Source organism: Anolis sagrei, chromosome 6 (genome assembly GCF_037176765.1).
Source record: "Anolis sagrei isolate rAnoSag1 chromosome 6, rAnoSag1.mat, whole genome shotgun sequence".
In the NCBI taxonomy this organism is placed as follows: domain Eukaryota; kingdom Metazoa; phylum Chordata; class Lepidosauria; order Squamata; family Dactyloidae; genus Anolis; species Anolis sagrei.
Genome location: NC_090026.1, coordinates 29,680,742 through 29,703,494, shown reverse-complemented (window position 1 = coordinate 29,703,494; position 22,753 = coordinate 29,680,742). Strand labels below are relative to the sequence as shown.

At 41.1% G+C, this 22,753-nt stretch overlaps 1 protein-coding gene across 1 annotated transcript; it reads right to left on the bottom strand.

Moving 5' to 3' along the window:
• Positions 1 to 1,426: 1,426 nt before the first annotated feature.
• LOC132778121 (parathyroid hormone/parathyroid hormone-related peptide receptor-like) lies at positions 1,427 to 22,311 on the bottom strand. Its single transcript, XM_067469993.1, has 13 exons — positions 22,234 to 22,311; positions 15,632 to 15,737; positions 13,859 to 13,969; positions 10,477 to 10,601; positions 9,174 to 9,268; positions 8,768 to 8,957; positions 7,167 to 7,320; positions 6,547 to 6,607; positions 5,084 to 5,150; positions 3,919 to 4,013; positions 2,925 to 3,066; positions 2,805 to 2,846; positions 1,427 to 1,819 (listed from the first exon to the last, which is right to left on the bottom strand). Exons 1-13 carry the CDS (start codon positions 22,309 to 22,311, stop codon positions 1,451 to 1,453), a joined length of 1,635 nt encoding a protein of 544 aa, XP_067326094.1. The 3' UTR covers positions 1,427 to 1,450.
• Between the last annotated feature and the right edge of the window lie 442 nt (positions 22,312 to 22,753).

The following is a 22,753-nucleotide window of genomic DNA, read 5'->3' as shown; positions in this document are numbered from 1 at the left end:
CTTGTTTGATGCTGTCAAGATTTAGATACTGTAAAATTTCTGTTGTAACATCACCATTAGAAGAAATATGCAGCGGGTTGCTTTGAGTTTTACGTGTTGTATGGACCACTAGGAAGGCTAAGCGAAGGAAGATAGACGCTTTTGAATTGTAGTGTTGGAAGAAAATTCTGAGAGTGCCTTGGACCACAAGAAGATCAAACTAGTCCATACTCCAGGAAATAATGCCCGGCTGTTCAGTGAAGGGAAGGATATTAGAGGCAAAGATCAAGTATTTTGCCACATAATGAGAAGACAGAAAAGCTTCTAGAAGATGATGATGCTGGGGAAAATGGAAGGAAAAGGGAAGAAGGGCCGACCAAGGTCAAGATGGATGAATGGTATCCTTTAAGTGACTAGCTTGACCTTAAAGGAGCTGGGGTTGGCCACGGCCAACAGGGAGCTCTGGTGTGGCCTGGTCCATGAGGCCACAAAGAGTTGGAAGCGACTGAACAAATAACAACATGTCCATGTTCCAGTAGCATTATCTCCTGACTTTCACCAACATCTATGGCAGGCATCCTCAGAGGTTGTGAGGTCTGGTATGCAGTGGCTCTGTAAGTGACTGTTTTAAGTACAGTTAATGTTAATTGAGGGCAGGAGAGAAGCAGAGTGTTGTGGAATAGACAATGTGAGAGCCTTCACCATTGTGTAGATATGCTTCCCTCCCTCTGAAAACTAGACATTGGATCCCTTTTTTGAAAAATCTGTAACACAGAATTAGGGTTGTCAACTTAATATGCTTTGAAATAAACATACATCTTTTCAGTGGTACCTTCTTGACTGTTTGGGGCAAACTGAATAGTCAAACAATAATGTAATGCCACTATCTATTGACAGAAGAAAATGGCTATCTTAAATGTGGTTTTTTTTCTCACATGATGTCAGAATGAAAAATGCTTTTACATAAGTCCCATTGCTTACTAGTTGAACTTGACAGCTGTGGGAATTGCTGTTCAAAGCACTGGTTGATTCATCTTCCCATTTCCTCCTGTAGCTCTAAAATGAACCCTTTTGAATTGTAGCCTGACGTAAGTGAAACAATAGCAGAAAGAGTTTTCCCACAACTCACTTATTGCTAAGGAGGCTGAAATTGATGAATGTGAAGAGATGTCCTCCTTTGTAAAAGAAATGGCATATGCCCTACACTCAAAACAAAATAAATATGTGGATATTTATTACTTCATCAGACCATGCTTGTATCACCATTCTGGATTCAGGAGGACTAAATGTAAATCTACAATGAACCAATTTGATAGCTAATACTCTGGGCTGTTTTTCATGATGATTTTGGTAGCTGAATTATAGTAATTCTTCCTAATCCAATGACAACTATCTCGTGACTTCATAATTTTCTTGCAACTTGCTTAGGGATCTAAGCTTAGTCCACTAATATCACGTTCATAAGTTCTCTTTATAGCATAGTTTCTAACTCTTCTTTCAAGCTGGAGCAGTTTCCCAAAACACTGATATTCTCCACATGAGCTTTCCGTGTCATTGCTTGCCTTGGTAATCCATCCAGGACAAAGGAGCCAGAGATGTATTCAGTTGCAGAAGCAGTGGGAGCTAGATGCACCAGCCAGTTTTTGGCCCCCAGAGGCATAGCTATAGCTGTCGCAGAGGCGATCCCCCAGCTAGCCATACTCAGACTGACACTGTTGGTGGCATGGGACATGAGTCCCCCATAGTAGTAGCTCCCTCCTGTGCTGGTAGCTCGGGTCTTTTGCTTTATGTCTAGGACCAGGTTTCTCCGGAAGCGAGCTTTCTTAATCTCTGCCTGCACCTGGGGATAGAGAGAGAGACCATAAACAGAATGCAGCATGGACAATATTGTCACTTCATCTTCTAGCAACTGACTAGATACAGTAGTTATAGCTCAAGATGATCAGTACATCTCTTCCTCACATTTTCTTCTCCTCTGTCCTAATTCTTTGTTTACCTTCATTTTAATGTAACACTCTTTTTGATACGGCTGATGGGCTCATCAAATAAAACGTAAGAGGTGTAACATCACCCTCACATACCCACAGTAACTAAGAGGGGGAAGGCAAGTATATTATGATGAAATGCAACATACATTCCTGAACTGCATCTGTTATCTGTCCTTACAATAAGAATATCGGAACTTTTGCTACTTGGAGTGGAACAAAATGACTGAATTTGACCAGGGTTGAAAGAGGCCTGGAGCTTGCAGATGTGAGTTTAATAATAATAAACTTTTATTTATATCCCACCACCATCACCCGGAGGGACTTGGGCAGCTCACAAAACACTCAAGGTGTGACATGCAAAGTACAACAAATGCAAAACAAATCATATGAGTAGACAATAAACAACACAACTTCATAAAATCACATAAAAACCCTGGTAAAAAAGGGGGTACTGTTGTTGGTCAAAACTGGACAGCCATTTATCAAAGTTGCTTGATTTTTGTGTAGAACTGGTCTAAAAAAATATCTTGAAAGACCAAATCAGTTTGTTTGGAACTGTCCTCCAAAACCAATAATCTGAAAAAAACAGTCACTCACTCCAGCATCATTAGGTGAACAGGCTAAGTAAACTTAGTATGGGTTCTGGATAAAATAATCCATTTTGTATATTAAATAGTTTCAGTCAAATAAGGTGTGCATCAAAGAGAAGAAATACAACTCTAGAAGATGTGCCTTATGTTTTCACAGACAAGAACATCTACATGTACTAGAGAGAAGCACTCCTGTATTCATACATATCTATAGATATATGTTGTTACTTCAAGAGAAGTATCTTACCTCACCATTGCAGAAGCAGTAGATAAAAGCCACAAAGAAACCCTGTTCAGAGAAAGGAATAATGTAAGACACAAGAGTGCAAAACAAAGACAAAATATCCCTTCCACCAGCAGGACCCACCTGCAAAGAATTGAAGAGCATCTCATAGTGCATCTGTACTTGCCAAAGGATGCTGGAGATGGCTGTGTATGGCATGGCCATGAACACCACATAATGGACACCAAAGAGTGGCATCAGGACTAAAGTGGATTTCAGTAACTTCCTGAAAGGAAAAGACCATTTTCAGGTCACCTCAAGATTCCCAGGAGGACTTAAGCAAGTCTTAAACTATGCTTTCTGGAAAAAATAATGTTATTATCAGGAGCTAGGGAATGGTAAAATTAATCTCCTAAAAACAAGCTTGAGAAAGATCAAAAGTAGAAATGATTACCCAACTTGAGTCCCCAGATGTTGGACTACAACCCCCAGAACTTCTCACCATTGAGAGACCCATATCTGTGGGTCCCTCTAAATCTGTCAGGTCCATAGCCAGGATTTTGATTTGGGGGGGGGGGGGGGGGCTGAATCTGGGTGAAAGAGGGTCTACCCTAGCAAACCTTTTGTATCGTTACCCCGATACCCCCATACATATGGGATATATTGAGAATGGTGGTCAGATCATGATATTAATAAAACAGTTTAAATAATGTACCAGTATTGGGGGGGGGGGGGCTGAAGCCCCTATAGCCCCCCCCCCCCTCCCGGCTACATGCCTGGATGGCATGGTTCCATCCAGGAGTTACTATGGCATTGCGCTGGAGAACCCAGCAAAGTCTAGATTGATACTTCTCCAGGAATTTCTGGAGTGACTATATGTTATATTAGTACCAGATATTGGGCACTTTAATGCCATTGGGTCATTTCCATGGTTTCAGGTAACCAGTCTGACCAGTAATGTACTCCCAGTGGATACAGGGGTCATACTCTAACTTTGGATCCAGGTTGTGGAACCAGTGCACTAGGCAATGCAAAATTATTACCAGCATCTTCAACTGGTCTCCAAGTTTCACTGAGAACTTCCCTATTTCCTGCAGCATTAGAAGGCAATTGGCTTCTGCAGCCTTGTGCCACATACCTGTACTGCTGGCGGGGATCTAACGTCCCTGCATTTGGCTCCCATAGCTTTGAGGCAAGGACTCTCACAATACTGAGGAAGAGGAAAAAGTTCACCTGCCAGCAATACAAAGGTACTGAGTCAGGCATTCTTCATGCCAGTGGAAATGTCAAAGTTAAGTACATTCCTTATCTTTATTTGCTTAGATAATTTATCTACTTACATGGCTGTTTAACTTGCAATATGAAATCAACATACAATCAAAACTGAAAATAAACTCTAATCAGACAAACAGATGGCGGACCAAACAAACTTTGTCTTCAGCCTCTCATCTGCCTTGCCTATTTGGAGATGGGATTCTCGGAATCTTAGGGCCTTTCCACACAGCCCTAAGATCGGCTAATCCGATGCGATGAAGTTTTTGGATCAAGGACTGGCAATCACAGACAACGAAATTGGATTATGATTTTAACTAAGAGATGCATTGGTCTGTATTGGTGGCCCAATACTGCGTATTGTATATGTATGTGTTTTATATTTTTAATCGGAATTATTGTTGTTTTTAAACGTTGTAAACCGCAATGAGTCGCCGTTTTAGGCTGAGATATTAGCGGTATACAAGTGTACCAAATAAATAAATAAATAAATAAATATCCCAGAATCCCACATTATCTGCTTTGAACTGGAATATATGGCAGCATGGACTCGGATAACTCAGTTCAAAGCAGATATTGTGGGATTTTCTGCCTTGATATTCTGGGATATAGGGCAGTGTGGAAGGGACCTAAGTTGCAACCATAATTCTTTAGAAAGGGGGCAAGGCTATGCATGATTTCTATTAGGAAGGCATTCTATAGTTACTGAAAAAGACGTTGCTTCTTAATGAATCAAAATATGTACCCACAATGGACCTACCCTTCCACAACTATGTGAGTCAAATCATAAAACTCAGGAAGAATAAAAAATCATATTAAAAAAATAAATCTCAGGAAGAATCAAATTTGAAATTCCCAGCCACCATGACCAAGTGCGGGATGTGAGATTCTGGAAAATGCAATGGATGCTTGTACACAACCCTTAAAGATACAGAAGCCTTCTTTAGTTTTCAATCTGTCCAGTAACTGACTCAAAGAAAATCATTGCGTCCTTCCCAGCTTCCCCGGCCCATTTGTTGTGCACTTCTTACCACAATTGCGGCTAAGATGGGAATCTGGTAGATCCATTTCACGCTTCCAGCACTAAGGTCCCAGCACCTAATGAAGTGGGGCTGCAGTCAGTTGAAAAACAGGCAAAGGTTCCATCCATACAGTGTACCTGGCTTGTCATCTTTGAGGCTTAACTTTGTAGTCCTAAGCGCCCTTCCACTACGTCATGTCACTGTGCATTGTCCAAGCATAGAAACTGGTTACTTTTGTATTTCTCAGCTCTGGGGAATGTAAATTAGCCCAGCCTTAACAACTATTATTTATTATTTATTTGAGGTATATGTATACTACTGCCCTTCTCAACTCAGAAGGGGACTCAGGGTGATTCACAGAGTTGGCAACAATTCAGTGCCATTGATAAAAACCAGTATAAAACATCAAAATTGACCCTCCCCTGATAAAACATTAAGCATTATTAAACACATCACATAAAATAGCATCACGTATCACACAAAGACATAGTGGTTGTCTTTGTATATTCTGTATATAACTGTATGTATATATATGTATATATATATATATATATATATATATATATATATATATAACTACCATATATACTGAAGTAAAAGTTGATACAATGCATGTTGAGATCAAGTTTTAGGTACAAAATTATAGATTTGGATGCAACCCATGTATAAACCTAGGGTCATTCTGCAAAAAGGGGAAAGAACCAGTGCTGCCTCGCGGAGCCAAGTATCCTTGGCTACCACCACCATTTTCCTGCCCAGGCATTTAAATAGCCAGAAGTTGCTTGGCCCAAATAAATAAACTGAATCTTTAAAAATGGTTAGAAGTGGCTCCATGGTGGAAAGAATAGGCTGGTGCTTCTTTTAGGTTCTCCTGGGATGGGCTAAGCCAGTCAAAGGCAAACTTTGGCCCTCCGGGTGTTTTGGACTTCAATTCCCACAATTCCTAACAGCCTAGGGCTGAAGTCTGCCCATGCCTGGACTAAGCAATTGCCTTTTGCCACTCCATTCAGAGAAGAGGGTAGTTCTGTTTGGTACAGTATTTCGCAAGACCAGTTGCTCTCAATTGTATTGTTGTATTGTGTTGTGCTGGGCTTCGGCCTGATGTAAGCCGCATCGAATCCCTTGGGAGATGCTAGCGGGGTACAAATAAAGTTTAATAATAATAATAATAATAATAATAATAATAATAACAACTAGTGTAGTAACGGTGAGGCCGCAGACCATTGATGTTCTATGGACCGCAGGTTGGGAACCACTGCTATAAGTGAATGGATACAGCTCAGAAAAGGTACTTTTTGTGGAGTATTGTGTTCCTGAGTTCTGCAGGAATTTTAGAAGTTGTAGTCCCAAAAAGTCATTCTTCCAATCTCCTGCAATTCACATACTCTCTGCTTATTAACCTATCCTTCCAGTTTGCAATTTCATTCTTAATCTTCACAACAGTATATAAGAGAAGTAAAGAAGCCACGTACTGTGTATCAGCCAGAGATGCTCTTACGCTGGCCCAGACAGACACAAAGACAGCAGGCACCCCTCAAATCAGGAAGAAAAACAAAAGCAAGCAGAAAGAGGTCTGGGTTTCCAGTGAGCTCTTGAAGGAACAGTAGGTAAAAATGTAAGGCCAGTGGTGTGCACTATGTATGTGTTACGTTGTTACTTTCATCCTCTGCTAGAGGAAGGATCTGATGAGACTTTAGACATATAAGAAGACATTATACAGTAGATAAAACAATAATGCTTGCTAAGATAGAAAGCAGTAGTAAAAGTGAAAGACTGCAATACATTCTCTTATTCAGAGAGTTGCCGTACGTTGAAGTCGACTCGATGACAATTGACAACAAATGGGAGAAGGGATGAAAACTTCTATGGTAGCAAGAGATGGGATCCCTTTCAAGTATTCAGGTTGGCCTCCATCCCCAGTGTCTCTACAATGTAATGTTAACACCTTAAGCATCTACAGAATCATAGGGTTGGAAGAGAACACAAGGGCATCCAGTCCAATACACTGCCATGCAGAAACACACAATAGTTTTGCTTGAGGATCCTTGTGCAAGTTGATGGCAGGAGAGGGAATAAAATGGACTGTGCTTACCCCACCCAATGAGCGTAAGGGCCCACAAGTAGTTTTTGTTGGAAAGGAAAGCCATGAAGATCAAGCTGTGGAGGTAGAGGCCTTCCACCAAGATCCAGTAGTGGTTGGTAGCCAGGAAATAGAGGAAGATCGTCACAGCTACCTTGCAACCTCCCTGAAAGAATGAAGAAATGCACACATGACCATCTAGTGAGTCCAGGTTAGAGGTTATGAATGCTTTGTAGCAATAGCCTTGATTAATTTGTCGGGGCCATGTACACGGCTTTATTACATGCCTTCCAACATTAAAACCAAAATACATGTGACCAAGGAGCATTGTGGTATTATCAATGTGTCTGAATTCAAAACACATCTGAAGACCTACCCAGCCAGTTTTCATCATGAATTTTAAACTATTTTAACACTGTATCTATGTATATATGTATTTTGTATAAATATACTTTAATATGTGTATTTTATATAACGATTATGTGTTTTAGCGATGTTGTAATGCAGGGGTCCTCAAACTAAGGCCCAGGTGCAGGATATGGCCCTCCAAAGTCATTTACCCAGCCCTTGCTCAGCCCTTGTTGTGTGCTTTCAAGTCATTTCAGACTTGAAAGCACACAACAACAATAACCCTGTCTCATCAGCCAAAAGAAGGTCCACACTTCCCATTGAAATACTAATAAGTTTATATTTATAAAAATTGTTCTTCATTTTAACTATTGTATTGTTTTCAAGTGGTTTTTTTTGCACTACAAATAAGATATGTGCAGTGTGCATAGGAATTCATTCATGTCTTCTTCGAATTATAATCCGACCCTCCAACAGTTTGAAGAACTGTGACCTGGCCCTCTGTTTAAAAAGTTTGAGGACCCCTGTTGTAACGCTTCAAGCTAAGGGGAGAAACAGGCAAGAAATAGTAATTAAAAATATTATTACTGTCAAGAAGGGAAAAAGTTATTAATGAGGCAGAATGCAGAAATGATGAAAGGCTGCAGCATGTTGCTTTCGCCTGAATTTAATGAGGAGGGCAAAATTGTAGCCACTCCTCCCTCCCTTGCTGAGTTAGTTGACTGCAATTACCTTTGCACTTTTAACTCATTTTACACCACAGCAATATAAGTAAGCTGAAGTCAAAGTAGGAAAATACAAGGAGAGAGTACTGGGGCACTTAAAAACAATGGGAAAAGTGGGACAATGGAGTTTCATCAAGATTGTCTCTGTCAAATTGGAACAGTTGGAAGCTATGTATGCTAAGACCTTAAGGGAAATGGAAAGCATCTACAGACTCCATTTTAGGTAGCAAAAAAATCTTGGGATGAGAATATAGTTTCCATACACTTGATCAAACACCATGGAGAAGTTAGGTTTTTGGATTCTAACTCCCAGACATGCTCAGCCAAGAACACAACTAGAAGATGTTGAGAGTCTCAGGGCCACAAAACAGCTTTTTCAAGTTTCACAGGTGAGTATCTTTCTTATCCCCCCCAAACCTGTTCCAGTTTATACATCTTTAAGGTGAGATGCCTGGAACTGGGTTCATTTAAGAACCTGGCACAACAATATTTTACTTTGACACTGAGAAAAGAACCATATTCTCCAACCTGGAAACTTACCAGCTGGGTCCTGGATCCCAATGTGAGGCTGAGCTCTTCAGCATCCCAGTCACCGTACTGCATCTTGTGCAACCCTTCCAGTCGTGAGGTGGAGTACAACACAATATCTTTCACAAAGATACTGATGGCTCGGCAGACAAAAGAGGCAAAGAGATGGAGGTGGATGTAATTCCGAGTGCAGTGAAGTCGCCTTGAACACAGAGGTACGTATTACCCATACAGGAGTTGATTTAGTTGTTATTTACATTTTCACCCCTCCAGTATAATGGAAATAGTTCTCTTCCCAGTTTATCTCCTCAACAAAGGTAGGGCTGGTGAAAAGAAAGCAACTGGTCTATAATCACCCATGCAAAACTGACAGCCAAAAGCTACAGAGTGGATTATAAGAAGTACACACTTTCCTTACTTGAAGTAGCAGAGGATGCACATGGCAACCACAAGAGAGACAAGGGAGATTGAGTAGCCCACAGTGTAGATGATGCGCAGGCGGTCAAACACTTCCTGCAGTGGGAGAAGAAAACATTCCTACAGAGATTGGGTTGTTGTAGTTTTTTCGGGCTATATGGCCATGTTCTAGAAGCATTATCTCCTGACGTTTCACCTGCGTCTATGGCAAGCATCCTCAGAGGTTGTGAGGTCTCACAACCTCTGCGGATGCCTGCCATAGATGCAGGCGAAATGTCAGGAGATAATGCTTCTAGAACATGGCCATATAGCCCGAAAAACCTACAACAACCCAGTGATTCCAGCCATGAAAGCCTTCGACAATACATTCCTACTGAGATTGATTTTTCAAGACCATCATCCTGAATCAGGATTGTGAAGCCCAGGCCCAGATCTGCTTCTAATGATCTTAATCCAAAGCCCTGAGGCAGTGGAGTTACTCAGGGAGTGCAAACTGCATTGGGCGGCACCATCAGAGGGTTGACACAAGAGAGGCTGTCTATGAAAACGTTTATGCAATGTTTCAGCAGGAATGTATTATGTTTTATAAAAGTATTCCTTTCAAAAATCCAGCACACATGGGCTCACAAGGCTAAAAGTAGACTGATTTGCTTTTTGAACCTTCTAATGTACATGTGCTCCGCTCAGAGCTGTTATTCTTATCCAGTTCCAATGATGCTTTGAATCAAGTAACATAGTTGGTTTACTCACTAACTTCATGTATTCAGCATACATGTGTTTTGCTTATCAATCCAGTTACAAATAAGATTTGAAATAGTTTCTCTGTGTAGGTAACACAGGGCATCATCCTTAGAATCAATAGTGCATAGTCCAATGGAGGCTAATGACTTCTGTATAGCATACTGTTCCTACAGAAATCTCTACATACTGTTTCTGCTGGCGTTTGAAAGCAAACATCTGTTCCTACAGTCTTCTAAAGGCATGGAGTCTGAGCACTGAACAAGCCCAGGCCTGATCATATGGTCTGTAGCCCCTTCCACAAGAAAGAATTAAAGTAAAATTGCAAACCAATACACACACATACCATACAGTAAGCAATTATATACATAAAAAACTAGTGGAGGCTTGAGAAGGTTGGTATTTTTAGCTATAATACTGTGGTCTGATTTGGTATGGGAGAAGGTTCATAGCACCAGGACTGTGGCACAGGAAGTACTTAGCGTACCAGAACAAGGAAAGAGTGCCATAATTTCCTTCTCTGCTCCCACATTTTAATTTAATTTAGTTGTGTTAAGCCATTTCACCTTTTCTTCCTTCTGCCGTTCCGGGGTGAAGAATGTGGCACATTCTGTGTAATTGGCCCATGTCTTGTTTGTGTCGGGTACCAATTGCCAGTTGCCGTAGATTTCACAGTGTCTATAGGCATGACCTAAAATATATGAGCAACCAAGGTTGTTCAATAAGAAAAACTTAAACAAGTGAGGAGGATAATGCAAGTAAGGAGCAACATTAAGGCCTTATAAATGCTTGGCCCAGGAAAAATATGGGGAGATTTGTGAGTGATGGGGTGATGGAACACCCTCCCTAGGGAGATTAGGCAAGCCCTCACATTGTCTTCTGAAAACCTGGTTGTTCCAGCAAGTTTTAGAGAATGATTAGTCCCTAAACACAGTTCCTAGGTTGTTCATCCATTTCCCCAGCTCAATGATATGCTGTTGACACTATCTCTCACCCAGCTGATTAGGTCCATTTTTAGCACTCCTAGCCATTGCTATTGTTGAACCTCATCTGATGGAGCTCCGATGTATTCGGTTTTATATTTTATTTTTAGTGTGTTTTATCAGGGCCTTTTGTATTTTATGATGTTTTTACTTTATTTTTACTTTATTTCTTTTTTTTTAGTTTTTGCTATTTTGATTATTAAGTTATAGTTATGATGTTTTCTATTGTCTAATGTGTTTTGTCCTGATGTAAACTGTTTGTATGGTTTTTCTTTGGGCATCGAATGGTTGCCATATTTGCTGCAAACCACACTGAGTCCCTTCGGTGAGAAAGGGCGGTCTATAAATAAAGATGATGATGATGATGATGATGATGATGATGATGATTGTTAGATACAGTCATCCGGCCACATGACCTTGGAGGTGTCTATGGACAATGCCGGCTCTTCGGCTTAGAAATGGAGATGAACACCACATCCCAGAGTCAGACATGATTGGACTTAATGTCAGGGGACAACTTTTACCTTTACTAGCTACATAACAAGTTTAGCACACAGCAAACAAGATCATTATGCTGGCTTTTGTATTGGATCACACGTCGGACACTTCCCAAGTGTCTAGAACTGTGTAATGTATTGGTGAATAATGCATGCAGATCCGAGTAGGGTGGCCTTTTGCAGCTAACATATGGTAATTTTGTCAGTCCCGATTGTGTTTAAGTGCAGGCCAAGGTCTTTATGCACTGCACTCAGTGTGAAGATCACCACTGGGACCACCTTTACTGACTTGTGCCAGAGTTGTTGCAGTTCTATCTTTAAATCCTCATATTGTGTAAGCTTTTCCAGTTGCTTTTCGGCAATCCTGCTGTCGTCTGGGATTGCAACATCAACGGTCCATACTTGTTTTTCTCCAGGATCGTGAGGTCAAGAGTATTGTGTTCCAAAACTCTGTCAGTCTGAATTCAGAAGTCCCAGAGTAATTTGACGTGTTCATTTTCTGTAACTTTTTCAGGCTTGTGATCCCACCAGTTCTTTGTCGCAGGCAGATGGTATTTGTGGCACAAGTTCCAATGGATTATCTGAGCAACGGTGTTATGCCTCTGCTTGTAGCCTGTCTGTGCGATCTTCTTGCAGCAGCTGAGTATGTGATCCATCATTTTGTCTGCTTCCTTGCAGAGTCTGCAATTGGAATCTGTCATTGACTTTTCAATTCTGGCTTTGATGGTTCTAATGGCTTGTTCTTGGGCTGCAAGAATCGGGCCCTTCGTCTCCATTTGTGAGCCACATCCATGTTTTTTCCTTGTCAGTTTTGTTCTCAATTTTTCCCAGGAACTGTCCATGGAGAGCCTTCATTTGCCAGTTTTCTCTTCTGCTTTGCATTGTATTTTTACAGCATTATTATTATTATTATTATTATTATTATTATGGGATCCTTGAAGTGACTGGATTGACCTTGTAGGAGCTGGGGGTGGTGACGGCCAACAGGGAGCTCTGGTGTGGGCTGGTCCATGTGGTCACGAAGAGTCAGAAACGACTGAACTAATGAACAACAACATGACGTAGCCACATATTCACCATTCTTACCCAAACCTGTACGGCCCTAAACAGCCCTTTAGACAGCATAACTTCCAACATTTCACAAGTGGAAATTGGGGTGTACCCAAGCAACATCAGACTGTGGTCAAGATAGCAAAAATTATTAATCAGTAAAAGCAGAAAAACCAGGGGAGACTGCAGCAATATGCCTTTAGCCACTGGTTCCCAATCTTTGTTCCCCCGGGTGTTTTAGATGTCAGCTCCCACAATTCCTAACAGTCCAAAAAGCCTGGAGTACCAAAGGCTGAGGGTGGTGACGGCCGACAGGGAGCTCTGGCATGGGATGGTCCATGAAGTCATGAAGAGTCGGAGACGACTGAACGAATGAACAACAACAAACCAAAGGTTGGGAACCACTAGCCAAAGCCTACTGGGGAGGGCAAGATTTTTCTCCTTCCTCTCTCTACCATTGAGTCAGTTAGCAAGATCCTTTTACATTTTGAACTCAGTGTGCAGCAACTGAAGTAAGCTAAGGACAAAAGGAGAAAGTAGGAGAGCAAAATCAATATTTTCCTAACAGCCAAAAAAAGAGGGATGATGGAAGATGAATCAATACTGCCCCTACCAAATCAGGATAGTTGGAAGATATGAGATCGATTGTAGACATTATATTCTCAGACTTGCTGATAAATGCGTAGGAACTTGAACATGTCACTTTTAAGACAACATATCTCAGGATCCTACTGGCCATGCTAGCTGAAGGATTCTGGGAATGTAATATAATTTTATGAACCCTGGTGCATCAAGCAGACAGGCACAAGGGAGATTATTTTCTTTGCTGTCCCCCTATTTTTATCAGACACTCCCAGGATGTACGTTTGGTCCCTTTCATAGAATCATAGAGTTGGAAGAGACCTCATGGGCCATCCAGTCCAACCCCCTGCAAAGAAGCAGGCAAACTGCATTCAAAGCACCCCTGACAGATGGCCGTCCAGCCTCTGTTTAAAAGCTTCCAAATAAAGAGCCTCCACCACACTCCAGGGCAGAGAGTTCCACTGCTAAACGGCTCTCACGGTCAAGAAGTTCTTCCTCATGTTCAGATGGAATCTCCTTTCTTGTAGTTTGAAGCATTGTTCTGTGTCCTAGTCTTCTCTCAATGACTGAATTTAAACGGGGAGCTAAATATCTAGTTGTTTCCACTCGCCTATAATTGGGATAGATGTTAATCTACGCTCTTAAATAGCAATTTTAACCAATGTTATCATTTTACCGGTGATCAGGGAATTAAGTGCTTTTCAATGGCTACTGTGGATTTGCTGGCTGGGGGATGGGGGAATGGGTCCAAAACAGTAACTTTTCCCAGTTCTAATGTCTAGTCTGGCCTTAAACCAACCAAAGGCTTTCTGCTGCAGCCAGGAAAACATACATACCATCATGGTTGAAGTCATAGATGTAGTCCGGACATGAGACAGCCACCTTTTCATTTGGAGGACTCTGGGGCCAACAAATTATTCCATCCCATTCAGGCAAACAGTGACCTTCTAAGAAGGAAATAACACTTTCAGTGCTTTGTATATTAGGGTCAGAGAGAAAATGTTTTAGAACACGTATAGGCAAGATGCACATGTGTGTCTTTTCTCTAAAGCAATGGGATAGTGGTTACAGTCAGCTCTCCATATCCAGGGATTCTGTATCCATAGATTCAGCCATTAAATAAGGGACACCATTTTAATACGTCATTGTATATAAGACTCTGTAACCAAACCGCAGCAGAAACCAAAGGCCCAATATATATTGTGTCTCCTAAACTCACCAAAGCTGGTTTGTGTGTAGTATAATATTTTATTTGTTCCACCACTGAGTATTTGGATTAGTGGCATAACTGTACATTAACTAAAGGTCTGGCTTAAAAAGAACAGCGACAACAGCTTGATTAGCACCAACAATAGCAATATGGGGTTGTTGTGAGTTTTCCAGGCTGCACTGCCATGTTTCAGAAGCATTCTCTCCTGACATTTCACCTGCATCTATGGCAGTCATCCTCAGAGGTTGTGACCTCACAACCTCTGAGGATGCCTGCCATAGATGCAGGTGAAACGTCAGGAGAAAATGCTTCTGGAACATGGCCTTGCAGCCCAGAAAACTCACAGACGTCACAACCTGAGGATGCCTGTCATATTAGCAACTGACTAGGAATGGAGGATATAATGCTATAATATAATGCTTCTGGAATATGGCCATACAGCCCGAAAACTCATAGTCCTCACAACCTCTGAAGATGCCTCCCATAGATGCAGGTGAAATGTCAGGAGAAAATGCTTCTGGAACATGGCCTTGCAGCCCAGAAAACTCACAGACGTCACAACCTGAGGATGCCTGTCATAGATGCAGGTGAAACGTCAGGATATAATGCTTCTGGAACATGGCCATACAGAAAACTCACAACAACCCAGTGACTCTGGCTATCAAAGCCTTTGGCAATATAATAGCAATATTATATTATTATTACATTCTCTGAAGATACCAGCCACTAACGTAGGCAAAACATCAGGAGAAAATGCTGCTAGAACACAGCCATACAGCTGGGAAACCACACAACACCCCAATATTATTTCTGACTATTATTCTGTTAGTCTGCCCATTGTATAGTGACCCAAGGGAAAGACACCTAAAACCCTTGTTGACACAAGATGTAGGAAACTCTATTGCAAAAACAGTGCGGTTTCTGCTGAGCAATACAAATGACTTTGTAACTTACAAAGTAGCCCTTTTTGCTCGCTCTGCAAAAAAGATCAGAAAGACAGAGTTAGATAAAATTGCTATCAACTGCCAAGGAGATTCTAAGGGTTAACTGGATCCTCTCCTAAAATGTATTTTAACTATTATTAACTTCCATTGTTTTTGTTGTGGGAGCAAATCATGGTCCTGTTTAGCATCTTTGGTGCCTGTACTCTGAGGGTACTATTGTGCGCATATGGTGCTTTTTGTCATGGCCTTGGGCCTGTACAATAAGCTGTTTTTGATTGATTGACTATTATTATAGGATTTGTTTCTCCATTAGAGGGCAGTGTTTTACAAGTGCATTTTTGGTAGAACACTAATATTAATAATATGATTTTCATATTTGGCAGAAAAAAATATTTTTACTTGTTTAAACTAAGCCATTATCAAGCGCTAGTAATACAAAAAGAAAAAGCAAATACCTTGGATTCTCTCCTTCTGGGCATATATCTCTTTGAGACATTCTACTTCCGCTTGATGCAGCAAATAAATCTGTTCTTCTTTAGTTAAAACATCATCAGTGTCCACCTGACACGCAGAGAAAAGAAAAAAGGAGAAAGAAGTGAGGTTTCCACTCCATCTACTCCCTGACTTCAATTTGGCTCCTCCATTCCTAGTCAGTTGCTAATATTTGATCTTGCGGAATCCAAAAATGAGATGAAACAACAAAATTGCCTCCATAGGCAGACATGACAGTAGCAACCTTTAAATATTTATTTTTACACTTCCTAGGAATACCATGTGCATTTGCCATGATACCTGGATAAGCTAGCATTCCTCTTCCGTTCTTATAACTTTTCTTAATTTATATTGTATTATATTATATTTTGTTCTTGTTGTTCATTCATTCAGTCATTTCCGACTCTTCATGACCTCATGGACCAGCCCATGCCAGAGCTCCCTGTTGGCTGTCACCTCCCCCAGTTCCTTCAGAGTCAAGCCAGTCACTTCAAGGATGCCATCCATCCCTCTTGGCCTTGGTCAGCTCTTCTTCCTTTTTCCTTCCATTTTCCCCCAGCATAATTGTCTTCTCTAAGCTTTCCTTTCTTCTCATGATGTAGCCAAAGTACTTCTACTTTGTCTCTAATATCCTTCCCTCCAATGAGCAGTCTAGCTTTATTTCCTGACGTATGGCCTGGTTAGATCTTCTCGTAGTCCAAGGCATAATATAAATATATTATATTATAATTATATTATATATTTATAATATATTAAAGTGTAAGAAATTCATTTACACCATGACCATTTCAATAGACTAGCAAACAAGCAATTAGATAATCAATAACACAGTCCAGGTTTTGTATGCTTTTATAAAGCATTTGATCTTTTTTGTAGCCCCATTGGCGCAGTGGGCTAAACCGCTGAGCTGTTAAACTTGCTGCCCAAAAGATTGTCGGTTCAAATCCTTGGAGCAGCGTGGGTTCTTGCTGATAGCTCCAGCTTCTGCCAAACTAGCAGTTGGAAAACATGCAAATATAAGTAGATCAATAGGTACCACTCCAGCAGGTAGGTAACAGTGCTCCATGCAGTCATGCCAGCCACATGACTCCATCAGTGTTCACATTTGGGCATATTGAGTACTCGTGCCAAGTTTGGTCTAGATTCATCATTGTTTGAGTCCACAGTGCTCTCTAGATGTGGGTGAACTACAACTCCAAAAGTCAAGGTCAATGCCCACCAAACCCTCCCAGTATTTTCTGTTAGTCAGGGGAGTTCTGTGTGTCAAGTTGGGTTCAATTTTATCATTGGTGGAGTTCAGAATGCTCGTTGAACTATAAATCCCAGCAACTGCAACTCCCAAATGACAACATCTATCTCCCCCAACCCCACTTGTATTCAAATTTGGGCATATCGGGTATTTGTGCCAAATTTGGTCCAGTGAATTGAAATCCATCCTGCATATTGGATATTTACATTACGATTCATAACAGTAGCAACATTACAGTTATGAAGTAGCAACGAAAATAATTTTATAATTGGGGATCACCACAACATGAGGAGCTGTATTAAGGGGTTGAAGCATTAGGAAGGTTGGGAACCACGGATATAGATTAACCACTGCATTGAACACTTGAAAAGACTGGTTTTCAACCTTAAAATTGACAAAAAATGTAAACTAATTATAGCATCTCACTACACTAAAACAGTGGATGTGGCTCTTAATGAGACATGCCGCATTATCACAAGCTGTCTGCGCCCTACACCACTGTAGAAATTATACTGTTTTGCCGGTATTATACCACCTGACATCCGCCAGGAAGTAGCAGCCAATAATGGAAGGAACAAGGCAGTGCCAGCATGCCAACGCCTTAAATGAAGAAATAGTTTTCTAAGATCTACAGAGATACTCGCAGGAACATCTCAGCAAGCAAGAGTCCAAAAGTGGCAGGCTAAAACCCAGCACCTCAATCCATGGCTGATACCAAATGAGAGACTCCCCCCTGGGCACACAGAAGACTGGGCAATTTGGAAGGCGCTGAACAGACTGCACTCTGGCACCACGAGATGCAGAGCCAACTTTAAGAAATGGGGCTACAAAGAGGAGTCCACGTCATGAGAGTGTGGACAAGAGCAAACCACAGACCACCTACTACAATGCAACCTGAGCCCTGCCACATGCACAATGGAGGACCTACTTATAGCAACACGAGATGTACTCCAAGTGGCCAGCTACTTGGTCAAAGGACATTTAATAGAATAGCAAGTTTCTAAACTTTGTGTTTTCTCAAATACATTGGTTCACTCCTGATATGAGTAATAAAATAAGGAAATTGAAGGAGAACAAAATTATTGTTGCCTCCCGTTCACAGGACCCTCCCCAAAGCCTGTCACAGACCTGCTAGGTTAAAAAGTCTTGCTTTAGTGGAGTGACCAGGTAAACACGATGGCATCAAAGTCACTAAAAATGCACCCCAAGAGTTATGAGACATCTTTGTATTTTCCAGCGACTCACTCATTTCCTGTGCAAAATTGCCAGGAAATGGAGGAGCTGAGTGAAACAAAGGCAGGGAAGGAGACAATGGGAGCAGCTCCCTGCGGCAATTAAATCGCCCATCTGAACAGGACTTTTTCAGGAGCCTGATAATGACTTATCGATAATGAAATTTCCATCATGGTTGTAGCCATCTGGGAAAGGCAGCAGCATAAAGGGCAGAAGCTGACTGGAACCCCAGGTGCGATGAAAAAGATAGGATCAGGAACAACCCAGTAATATTGTTTGAATTAGAACGCTATTTCATTTTAATGGCACCGTCCACTAGAAATGAGACTTTTCAGATCGGAACTGATCCAAATCTATGTCCTAAAAATAAAAAAGCAGGGCCTTTTAAAAAACTGGGAACTGCCGGGAAATATTCATGTTGGACAGCTAACAGACTACGCAAGGGTGACGGAAAGAGGGACATAAAACGGCTGTGATCATTTCATCTGCATCTTCCTCTTTGGATCTGTGTGTTGTGTAAACCTGTAGGAAATCAGATCTCTCATACAGATACTGAACAACCTTTAAAGGGTAAAGGTAAAGGTTTCCCCTTGACATTTAAGTCTAGCTGTGTCCGGCTCTGGGGGGTGATGCACATCTCCGTTTCCAAGCCGAAGAGCCGGCATTGTCCGTACATACCTCCAAGGTCATGTGGCCAGCATGACTTCATAGAGCGCCATTACCTTCCAGCCAGAGCAGTACCTATTGATCTACTGTATATACTCAAGTATAAGCCTAGTTTTTCAGCCTCTTTTTAAGCCTGAAAAAGCTGCCCTCAGCTTATACTCAAGTCAAAGTTATTTATTATTTTACTCTGTTATAACTATTATTTTTATTACATGTATTATTTTACTTTATTATTGTTGTTATTACATTTATTATTTTACTCTATTATTGGCATTATGACATTTGCATTATTTTATTCTATTACTATTTTATTACATTTATTTTACTCTATTTATTATTATTATATTCATTATTTTACTTTATTATTGTTGTTATTATATTTATTATTTTACTTCCTTTATTATTATTGGAAGGATACATAAGCACATTTACACTGAAAAAGGTTAGAATAATGGTTTAATCAAAGTTGGTCCGCCTTATTTTAAATTACAGTTTTATGTAAACATTGAAAAACATTTAACCTACTGTTTCCTCAATTAATATAATTTTATTGGTATCTATATTTATTTTGTATTACCAGTAGGTGTTGCATTTCCCACCCTCGATTTATACTCGAGTCAATAAGTTTTCCCATTTTTGGTGGGTAAAATTAGGTGCCTCGGTTTATATTCGGGTCGGCTTATACTCGAGTATATACGGTACATACAATTGCATGTTTTCGAACTGATAGTTTGGCAGAATAATAATAATAATAAACTTTATTTATATCCCGCCACCATCTCCCACAATGGGGACTCGGAGCGGCTTACATAGGGCCAAGCCCGAACAACAAATTACAATACAAAAAAATACAAAATTACAAGAAAATAAACAACATAATAAAGGGGAAAAAATCAAAGCATATAAACAATACACATAAAACATTAAAACCAAAACATAATAACAGCTTAAGCGACTGAGGGGGAAAAGGAAGGGTCCTGAGGCCAAGAATTGTGAGACTTGAAGTCCAAAACTCCTGGAGGGACAAAGTTGGCCCATGGCTGGTGTAGATGGACTGAGTTTAACTAATAAATCAGCAATAATGTGAAAGTAAACTCCCAAAAGTTATATTCCCAAGCCCTGGGAAGAAAATATACGCCCATTTCCTTGGGTCTAAGGGATCTATGATTCCCTTTCAACCTCTGAAATATTTTTGTGCAGATTTTCAGGATTCCTACACCAGTTTGTTACACCTGTCACCCTGTTGACAGATGGCCCTCCTTCTCTCTCTCAGAAATGGGAAGAACAAGCTGCCCCTTGTCTCTTTTGGCCTTTGACAGCGTTGTGCTAAAGTTCACAAGCCATAGCTTCGACGTCCAGAGACGGATAAAAAGCAAGTAGAGAGAGGCGGTGGGAGGTGATGCTATAAAACCCAAATACCGAGTTGCATTCAAGAATACTGCATGGACCCTGTATAACACTGGAGTGCATCTGCACTGCATAATTAATACACTTTGATGCCACTTTAACTGCTATGGCTCAAGGAGGGTTTAATTCTGCAAGGTCTTTAGCATTCTCTGCCAAAGAGCGCTAGTGTCTCACCAAACTACAAAACTCAGGATTCTACAGTACTGAAACATAACTGTGAAAGTGGAGTCAAACTGCATTACTTATACGGTGTAGATGCACCCACAATCACAGAACAGGAGTTCACGCTTGTTCATTCATGGCTGAGTCGTCACAATTAGTTGTCTAGACATCTCATAGTACGTGTGAAAAAGATCTTGGAGTCCTTGTGGACAACAAGTTAAACATGAGACAACAATGTGATGTGGAGGCAAAAAAATCCCAATGGGATTTTGGCCTGCATCAATAGGAGCATAGTGTCTAGATCTAGGGAAGTCATGCTACCCCTCTATTCTGCCTTGGTTAGACCACATCTGGAATACTGTGTCCAATTCTGGGCACCACAACTGAAGGGAAATGTTGACAAGCTGGAATATGTCCAGAGGAGGCAACTAAAATGATCAGGGGTCTGGAGAACAAGCCCTATGAGGAGTGGCTTAAGGAGCTGGGCATGTTTAGCCTGAAGAAGAGAAGATTGAGAGGTGACATGATGGCCATGTATAAATATGTGAGGGGAAGTCATAGGGAGGAGGGAGCAAGCTTGTTTTCTGCTGCCCTGGAAACTAGGACGTGGAACAATGACTTCAAACTACAAGAAAGGAAATTCCATCTGAACATCAGGAAGAACTTCCTGGCTGTCAGAGCTGTTTAGCAGTGGCTCCTCCTTTGGAGGCTTTTAAACAGAGGATGGATGGCCATCTGTTGGGGGTGCTTTGAATGCAATTTTCCTGCTTCTTGGCAGGGGGTTGGATTGGATGGCCCATGAGGTCTCTTCCAACTCTATGATTCTATGTTGTGTGATAGCTTTCCCCAATCTGGTGCTCTCCAGAGATTTTTGCAATACAGCACCCATCATCCCCACCCACAAACCACCTATTACAATGCAATCTGAGCCCTGCCACATGTACATTGGATGACCTTCTTATAGCAACACCAGAGGCACTCCAAGTGGCGAGCTTCTGGTCAAAGGACATTTAATAGAATACTAAGTTTTCAAACTTTGTTTTTAAATACAATGAAACTGTTCGGTTCGCTTCTGATATGATAAATAAATAAATATCCCCACCCGATACTGCCAATGTTGTCTAAGGGCCCTTCCACACAGCCATAAAACCCAGAATATAATGGCAGAAAGTCCCACAACATCTGCTGTGACGTGGGTTATCTGAGTCCACACTGCCAAATATTCCAGTTCAAAGCATATAATGTGGGATTTTATTCAGCTGTGTTGAAGGGGCCTCACATATCCAGACCCTAACATATTTGGAAGGTGCAAGGGATAGAGGCAGGTCTCGGATGAGATCATGGGCCCCATCCATTAATAACATGTGAGATATAGAGACAATAATAGGATTTGCACAAACCACCTTCAAATACATTTAACTTGCACAAAAACTCAGTTTCAATATAGTTTCATAGTCAAAATTCCCAGTCAATTATGCCCAATGCCTGCCCAAATTAGCAACTACACACTAAATCAAGGTGTGCATATACACCAGGCATGGACTAATTTTGGCCCTCCAGGTGGGAGTTAAAATCCAAAACACCTGGAGGGCCAAAGTTTGCCTATGCCTGATCTGCATTGTAGAATGAATGCAGTTTGACACTATTTTAATTGCTATGGCTCAATGCTATGGAATCCTGGGACTGTCGTTTGAGCTGCACTCTTTGGCAGAGACCCTGAAAACTTTGCAAAACTACCAGTCTCATATGATTCCATAGTATTGAGACATGGGAGTTTAAGGTGCATCAACCTGCATTCATTCTACAGTGTAGAGACACCCGAGGAAAACAAAATGGTAAAGGACTTACCAAGCCACCAACCAAATTCAAGTGGAAGAAAAGGAGAGCAACTGCCCTGAAGCTGCCAACATGGACCAGTTCTTCCATGATGCTCAGATTTTTTGTAAACTTTTTAAAAATGATAACAATGATGCAAATGAATCCTTCCTCAAAGAAGAATATAGGCTAAGATCATAAATCCACTGGCGAGATATAAATGCTGGAGAGTCCAGAATCACAACTCATCTCGAGAACTCCGAAACCCAGCTTTCTGGTCGGTTTCTTCAAAGTGCATGAGCTTCAATTAGCCACCATAAATCACCTCCAAGACCTATGGTACTAACGTCATGTATTTAGTCAGTCGATGATTCCTGAGATGGACGCATAATAAGGCTGAGCATCCTCACAGTTTGGATTTCTGTCGTCTCTGCACTCTCTGTCTAGCCAGGGAGCAAATGCAGCTACTCCTGCCAGTCCTTGTTCTCCTCCAGAGCTGGAGGGCAGAGGCTTGTTAGCTTACCCAAAGAGCCAATACCCCCTTTATTCTCTG

Bases quoted from the DNA above. Each gene is read 5' to 3' on its own strand.
- LOC132778121 (XM_067469993.1), bottom strand. From the start codon at position 22,311: ATGGAAGAACTGGTCCATGTTGGCAGCTTCAGGGCAGTTGCTCTCCTT. The intron at 10,602-13,858 runs GTATGTATGTTT...CATATATTTTAG, and splicing joins CTATGACTTCAACCATGATG to GTCATGCCTATAGACACTGT. The intron at 8,958-9,173 runs GTAAGGAAAGTG...TCTGTGTTCAAG, and splicing joins TGCATCCTCTGCTACTTCAA to GCGACTTCACTGCACTCGGA.